The sequence below is a fragment of the Erpetoichthys calabaricus genome, chromosome 12 (genome assembly GCF_900747795.2).
Source record: "Erpetoichthys calabaricus chromosome 12, fErpCal1.3, whole genome shotgun sequence".
Taxonomy (NCBI): domain Eukaryota; kingdom Metazoa; phylum Chordata; class Cladistia; order Polypteriformes; family Polypteridae; genus Erpetoichthys; species Erpetoichthys calabaricus.
In genome coordinates, this window is record NC_041405.2 from 474,798 (window position 1) to 483,356 (window position 8,559).

Sequence of the window (8,559 nt, forward strand, 5' to 3'; positions counted from 1 at the left end):
TTTTCCTCCTTAATTTAAAGCGCCCTTCATCACAGTCCGTAATGTCTTCAGTTAAACTTAACTGTAACACAGCGAGGTTCTCCTGTTTAGTTCTCCTGCCATGCAGCCTGCTGTGTGATTCTTCTGAGGATTCTTCGGGTTCTTCTCCACCTCTGAGGGCTCATCTGCTCTTCTGACTCTGACCACCTTCAGCCCCCACTGACTCTGGAACTGCTCCAGGTGACCTACCTGATGTGACACTTGCTGTGTGACATTGATTTGAAACGTTTGGCTTCTGTGTCTTCATCCATGTTAATGGCTGGTGTTTGACACGCATGGTTTCTTCTCAAATAAAAGCTGCTTTAGATAAATGAAGTTTGTTGTCATCTCACTGAGACCACCTTGTTGTTTATTGACACCATCAAACCACAAGGGATCAGTGGGCTTTCCTGTCCAACCAGGGAGATGTCCTGTCATTGCTGAAGACTGGGAGCTGTGGTCCCAGCAGTGTGCCTAGCCTGAGGGTCCCGGGGTGAATGTCAAGGACTGTCATTGACAAACAACGTTAGTGAGCTAAGCTGCAGTAGGAGGGCATTACTTTTTGTTCACTTTGTAAAGTGGCATATAGTGGCTTTTGTGGGGACCCACCAGATCAGAGGCCTTCTGCGTGGCCAGTCCTGTGTGGCACCAGCCAGTCAGTCACATATCTCTTTAGTGCCCACCAATCACGTGGCCCACTTCACTAAACGCTTCACTTCACCCTGAGTTTCTTTCCACTAATGGTGAGTGAAGGTGAGGTGATGTGACGGCAGCCTGACGGTAAGCAGATGCCAGGGGACACCGTGGGCATCCCTGCCTCACAGGTCTCCTTCATCTTTACAGACGTGTCATGACCTCTGCCCACCCTGAACGCTGTTGGTATTTTAGAACCATTTCGGACACTGGGCACAACTGTCCAGTTTGTCAAGGTGGCCCAAAGGCCATTGCAGAGGTGAGCTGGTCACTCAGGGGGTCACTGACTCAGGGGGTCAGTCTCACACTCTCACAGTTGATTTAACAATTTCACTTTTTTCTTGTTTTTTATTTTATTTTTCATTTCTGAGGACACAGCTGCAGACCAAAGAAGGTCAGCCAACAAGCCAATGCTTTCTTGTAATGTAGCGCCTTTCAGGATACGTGGATATTCAAGTGCAGCAGAGCATAGCAAGCTGGGTCTTGAACCCGAGGACTCAGACCACCCACATTACAGTGCAGCACATAAATCAAAGTGAGTGACCTGGAGGGGAGGTGACCGCTCGTTTATCATAAGAGCTGCTCAGTGGCATCAAATTCTTCTGTCCTGTGATCTCAAGTGAGGCGTCAGTCATCCTGAAAGAAAAACAAAATCCAAGAGAAGGTCAGGGACGAGCAGTCAGCGGGCGTCAACCTCATATGGGGACACTAAGGAGAGTCAGCTGGACACTGACATGTCACTCGGACCTCAAGCACCCAGTCAAACTCAGTCTGGGCTTTCCAGTGTCTGTCCATGTCATCTTTAAACCAAGTCAGTGACGGAGTCACTCGGAGTTTGTAGTGCCTCCTCCTGGCAGTGGCCTCAGCACAGTGACCACTTCTGTTGTCTGTGGTCACTTCAGGCTCTCCACCCTATATAGTGCCTCTCCTCTCGGTGATGGCGTAACAAAACAGTGTCCAGTATGGCACCAGTGAGAAATGTAAAGAGAGTCACACCACAAGGAGGGGAGGAGTAAATGGACAGGAAATGTGGCCTGAGGGGGGTGCCACTCATTGCTCCTCAGCCTCCTGTTCACTTGTCTCATCCTTTAGTGGCTGTCAGTGATAAAGCTGACCAGGTGATCAGGGGCACAGGTTCAAAGGTCAGGGCAACACCCTAAAGCTGCTTGGCCAAGTGGTCAGAGGCACAGGATGCCATCACCAAGTCAGAGATGGTAAACTGGTACACTGAACCTCTCAAGACCAGTGATGCAGACAGTAGAAGGCGCTCTGATCATATTGCCCTGGTCAGCTGGACTCCTCTATGAACACAAATGGACACTAAGAGTAAACTCACCAGCCTGGGTGGACTCCATCTACAGCTGCAAAGAGCTGCGCCAGTGAGATGAGGACCTTCAGGACTACCAGCCATTGGACAGCAGACCTCTAACCCTCCCATGAAACATGACTGTTAGAATTTAGGTAGATGAAAGAAACCTGAAATACATGGACACCCACCATGCCCACTGGTGTCACCCCAGCATCTCTGTTAGGTGACCACTAGGCTACAGTCACATGACCTCACCATTGCCAATCCCAAGTGGGGCGGCAAAAGAAGGAATACATGAACAGTGAAGGTGAGTGTTGAAGGGATTAGCAAAGCACAGGGTCAACAAAGAGCAGAAATGAAGATGGACAGGTGACCAGTGGGCACTAGGGAGACATGAGGCCAACTGGGGCCCTACAGGACTCTCCACATGACACAGAGCAGCCCTATCCAGTCAGACCATGAAGCCAATTGTCCTTCCCCAGGAATCACCAATGTGATGTGTCATAATCCCCCTACACAATCAGGTCCAGTCTAGACTGGTCACACTGGTGGTCACTTACTGCAATCTTCTTATATCTCAAAACTGCACTCCAGGCACCTGCCGGTCAGTATGTGGGTGACCCGACACTTGAACTTCTCCTTCTCAAGCTCTTTATTTGTGGCCTTCGTCTCCAGTCTGAGGACATTCCTTTCCACACAGAGGTCCTTAATGGCGAATCTCTTCTCGGAGTATTCAGGTGAGTCTTTGGGGACCTCCTCATCACCGACCTCCACATCTGTAAACTCCTTGTCTACAAAGATCTGCTGGTCATTTTTAAACCACTCCACAGTGACCAGTTTGAGTCGCCAGCCCATAAGGGTGCACTCCAGGGCCCAGGGTACACCATTAACATCCTTCAAGAGGATGAGAGGAAACAGACAGACTGAAACAGAGAAAGAGAAGAAGATGAGATAAGGAGACATCAGGAGTGAAGGGACAAAGAAAACATCAAGTAGGACAGGAGCTCGGATACAAATAGAGTGAGGATGAGGAGCTGGACAAGTCCACTCACTCTTTGACCAATCCAACTCTCTTGCTGTCCATGGGAACGGAAAGGGGGTCCTCTGGTCAGTGTGAGGCGCCTCCTGCTGGTTTCCATGATGCTTCAGGAGACAGACTGACAAACGGGGGGACCTGCCAGTGTGCCTTGAGCTCATCCCTGACGAGGATGGCAGATGTGAATGAAGAGCCTGACGGGTGCAGAGGAGCGAGCTCAGAGTTTATGAATATGGGACGTGTGAGGGCAGTGGGACAGACCATGAAAGGAAGGGTATAGATAGATAGATAGATAGATAGATAGATAGATAGATAGATAGATAGATAGATAGATAGATAGATAGATAGATAGATAGATAGATAGATAGATAGATAGATAGATAGATAGATAGATAGATAGATAGATAGATAGATAGATAGAATTTGGTATAGTAGGCAGGATTAGATAGATAGATAGATAGATAGATAGATAGATAGATAGATAGATAGATAGATAGATAGATAGATAGATAGATAGATAGATAGATAGATAGATAGATAGATAGATAGATAGATAGATAGATAGTAATTTATTTATCCCTAAGGGGACATTTTGATTTTTTACCGAAGCTCCAGAGATATCAAGTTTCAGAGCAAACATCAGACACCCAGTCTATGCTAATGAGAAGGGCGCAGCCCCGCCCAGTGAGGCACTATAAAGGTGTTTTGCCGGAGCCATCTTTGTGTTTCTTGACATACTTCTGCTCAATGTCTGTATGTCACAGAGGATGTTCAGCGTTGTTCATAATGGCACGTAGTTTTGTCTTCATTCTCTACTCTACCACTACCTCCAGTGGGGCCAGACATCATCTGATCACTGCGCCTGCCTCTTTAAGGAGTTTCTTGAAATGATGTGACTTGGCCAGCTCAGCGCACTGACCATCACAGAATGGTGGGCCATGTGAAAGATGTCACCACCCCAATAAAGGGGGCACAGACTCCTAAGACAAAAATATCCACTCTGCCTTTTCTTCTTGAATTCTTCTGTATTAGCAGTTGAAGGACATTCAGAGAAGAGGCACAACACAAGAGATACAGAGTGGGGCTTACCTGAAGACCACCACAGAATAAAAAGGGTGAGGAAGATGATGATGATGATGGTTACAGCTATCCGAATGACCTCTTCCAGTGTCAGACCGCTGTCTGCACAGGTGAAGAGACAAAGACAGACAGACTTGTGTTAGAATATGTCTGACAGTTTAACCTTCTGTTCCTTAAATCCAAAGACTCAGCTCAAAGTGTCTGAGATAAGGTGGACCCCATCATGAATCCTGGCATGGGGAGATGTCAAGGGTGCACCAGGCGGGCACTAGGGTGCCCCAAGGGTCAGTGCTGGACCTTCTCCTCTTCTCCCTGCACACCTCTTCACTAGACCTCATCATGGTTTTCCCTAGCAGTGCTATGATGATGATGATGATGATGATACACAGCTATTCCCTCCCAAGGACCACTTGCTGTCAACTGGAATCTCTGCATGTCTCAATGATATGGCAGGAAATCTCAACCTTGACCTGGCAGAGCTGGCCCTACTTGATATCCCAGCTGGTCTGTCCCTGTTGAGCGTGGCTCACTATCGCCAACACCTGCAGAGTTGGTATGTGACCTTGGGGTAGCGTAGTGATTGATGACCAGCTGTCCTTCAGGGACTACTTCGTTATGGTCTCTCGATCTTGCAGATTCCCTCGATATAATATCTGCAGGATCAGAGCACATCTGACAGAATATGCAGAGTAACTGGCTGTGGTCTTGTCACATCTGGACTACCGTGGCTCTCTGCTGGCAGGATGCTGGCATGTGTCACCATTACCACAGCAGGTGATTCAAAAAGCAGCGGCACACCTGCTGGTCAAACTGCTGAGGTGGACACATGTCACCCCTTTCTGCAGATCACTCTGTTGGCTTCCTGTCGTAACAAATATTAATTTTCAAATCCTTGATGCTGGCCCAAGGACCGGTCAGGCGGTCTGCACCTCTATGTGGAGACACTTGTGAGGACTCAAGTCTGCTGTTGAACGGCGTCTGGTGGTGCCACTTGTGTGAGTTTTATCAAATCTCAGTCCAGTCTGGTGGAACGAGTCGCTCGCTTTGATTTGAACTTCGGACCCCCTCAATGTGTTTACGGAGTGTTTGAAGACCCTCTTGTTTGGTGAATTTCTCTCTAACTTGTATTAGCTCTTAGGTTTCTGTACCCCAACAATTGTCACTTGCTTGTATTTTGTCCTGAGCTTTTCACTTGTGATGATCAATTTTGTCACCTTGTCATGTCACACTTGTTCCCAAACAGCCCTCCACACTGAGGTTTGGAGTCACTTTGGATAAAAGCGTCTGCTAAGCAAGCGAATGTCACTGTCACCTCATTTCGTTGACTATTTGTCACGTGCTTATGAGTAACATTTACCCAGGAAACTGTGCTAGAGAAGTCGGTGTTGGAGATATCGTTACTAAACGTCACCCATGAAGACCACTGCCAACATGACACCTCATGGGTCAGACGCTCTACTCACATGTGACGGATCTCCTCAGTGGCTCCTTCAGCGCCTCATGCTGCACCTCACAGGTCAGGGACCTCCGGCTGAAGGGCGTGAAGCAGTAGACGCTCTCGGAGTTGTAGGTGCCATCAGAGTTCAAACGCGGCTCCGTAGTGCCCATTGCTGAAACCACCTGCCCATTCATTGTCCAAATGAAGCTGATGTTTTTGGGATAGAAGTTCTTGGCAGAGCAGGTCAGACGGTGTTCAGTGAGCAGATGGACCAACTCTGGGAGTAAGAGGACTTCAGGGGGAACTGAGGAGACAAAGAGAAAGAAACCCAGCAAGGTCAAGGACATCTGTTACCTTCAGTGTCATTGTGGACCTTTCTGACCTGATGTTTAGGACATAAGTGGAAAGTCACCTACCTTGGATGGTCAGGACTATGCTGAGTGATTTCTCATAGTTTCCTTCATAGATGACCTGACATTTGTAGAGCCCCTTGTCTCGTTTCACGATGGATTCAAGAAGCAGGGAGGCATTTCCTTGAGGAACATCTTTTTCAAACATGCTGGCGTGCTGTCTTGTTATGACCTTTCCACTTTCAAATTTGGCAACTACGAACCCATAATGGCTCCAGGTGATAATCAGATGATTGACTTTAATTGGGACTTGATCGGGAGAGAAGCTACAAGGAAGCAGGACATTTGAATCTCGCAGGGCTGTCATTTGGTCCTGATGTGGAGACGTAAACTCCTGCCCGGGACCCTGAAAAGACAAGGGGTGACATCAGAGAGCAAGCGCTGTGGCTCAGTGGCTAAAGTGCTGGACTGGTCAATGGCCATCACGACCTTGGTGCCAGAATGTCAAGTTCTCCACTTATTGTGAGCTGTTTGTCCTCATCATGTAACTGAGTGCTCATCACAGATGAGCACAACATCAGGGTGACAGTATGAAGATCAGAGCCAACAGTCAAGTCAGTGTGTGTGCGTGTGTGTGTGCGTGTGTGCGTGTGTTATTCAAAATGAGAATGGATTGGAAATAAGAGGCTTTCGACACGGTGTGATGGGGGCACCAGGCCCACCACTATGACCATCTGTGGTTTTAATGCACAACAGCAATCAGAAAAGCATTAAGAATAAACCACCAGGGTTGGGGTCAGAAAATGACCGCTGGTGAAAGGGACTAACAAGGGACAGATAAGAGTAAGATGACTGAAAGCTCAGTACTGCTGCATGTGTCTCTGTGTATGGGAACCAGTGACCAAGCTGAATGACACCAATGTGAACATTAGGACTTATCAATGTCACAAGACCAGGGGCCTCATGTATAAACGGTACGTATGCACAGAAATGTTGCACTAGCCCATTTCCACGTTCAAATCGTGATGTATAAAACCTAAACTTGGTGTAAAGCCACGCACATTTCCATGGTAGTTCATACCCTGGCGTGCGCAAGTTCTGCGCTGGGTTTTGCAGACTGGCGGCACCCAACGTCAAAGCAATGCTACTGTTCCTGTGTGGTTATCCTTTCTTTTGCAGATCCACGTCCCTGACGTGGCTTTATAAATACACTGAAATCAACTGCATATTGTTTACTAGTTTAAGTCATCTGATTATAATTAACCTGTAACAATATAATGGTCCACAGAATGGCCAAACTATTCTAAACACCATAACTACTTTAGCGTTGTTCCTCTCACTGCACCTTCTTCTTTTTCTTTCAGCTGCTCCTGTTAGGTGTTGCCACAGCAGATCATCTTTTTCCATATTACTCTCACTGCACCACTCGGAGTATTAATATCACTGTATCTGAGTGTGAATCACAGAACTACAGCGATTGGAAACAGAACTATCAGTATACAGCATCAAGCACTCGCTGCCTCAGCCATGCTGTCTATTTGAACTGCTCTCATCTGACCAAAGCTTCACAGACTTTCCTGTTCGGACCTCGCGGTTCACAAACAGTTTCATCCCAAGAACTCTAAACGCACTCAATCAGTCCATCAAGTGCTCCTTGTAGAACTGTTTGGACTTATAAGTACAATCACCTCACTGTAAACTGGTGATACAGTTACAGTATAATATCACACAACCTCAGCCACTTTTTAAAGTGCGTATTTACATATGATGACAATATCATTTTTAGATGAAATGCAGCGAAATATTGTTTATTATATTATACAGATAAAACTTTAACTACATGGTGCTGCAGTGCTAGCGAGCTGCTGCCGCTCCATTCACAGATTGTTCCTGCCTTGTGTTGTATTCCTGCTGGTGCTGACGCGACACTGGAAGGATAGACGGATAGAATAATTAAACACGTACTACGAAGATATTTCAATGTTCCTTAAAAGGTTTGAAGAATCTGCGTTCTAACTTACAGATGGCTTCACGTCTATTACAGAGCTGATTGTGTGGCGATTGGTTTTTGGAGAAAGAAAAGTAAGGACAGGAATTGGAGGTTAATACGTTTGAAAGAGACAGTACTTCTGTAATAAAGCATTTCATTGAAGGTCGCGCATGGCGCAGCAAACATTTTGCGTGAGACACAACCAATCACTGCGCCACCATGTGCCCATGTTTAACAACATGCTTTATCTCCTATCATCATGAAAAAGGGCAGAATCTTTTATGGACAGAATTTCTAGGCACAGCCAGGGTGTTGAGGGGGTCCGGTTTGGTGGACTCAGGGTTGGGTCACTGCTTTTTGCAGATGATGTTGTCCTGTTTGCTTCATCAGGCCGTGATCTTCAGCTCTCTCTGGATCGGTTCGCAGCCGAGTGTGAAGTGGCTGGGATGGGAATCAGCACCTCCAAATCCGAGACCATGGTTCTCAGCCGGAATAGGGTGGAGTGCCCTCTCAGGGTTGGGAGTGAGATCCTGCCTCAAGTGGAGGAGTTCAAGTATCTCGGGGTCTTGTTCACGAGTGAGGGAAGAATGGAGCGTGAGATCAACAGGCGGATCGCTGTGGCATCCGCAGTGATGCGGGCGCTGC

At 47.2% G+C, this 8,559-nt stretch overlaps 1 gene segment (V, D, J or C); it reads right to left on the reverse strand.

The window, feature by feature from the left end:
* Nucleotides 1-1,297: 1,297 nt before the first annotated feature.
* LOC127529828 (immunoglobulin heavy constant gamma 2B-like) lies at nucleotides 1,298-6,284 on the reverse strand. The segment is given in 5 exon segments: nucleotides 1,298-1,347; nucleotides 2,581-2,943; nucleotides 4,146-4,238; nucleotides 5,600-5,878; nucleotides 5,991-6,284. Coding segments are annotated over 4 exon segments (867 nt in total).
* Between the last annotated feature and the right edge of the window lie 2,275 nt (nucleotides 6,285-8,559).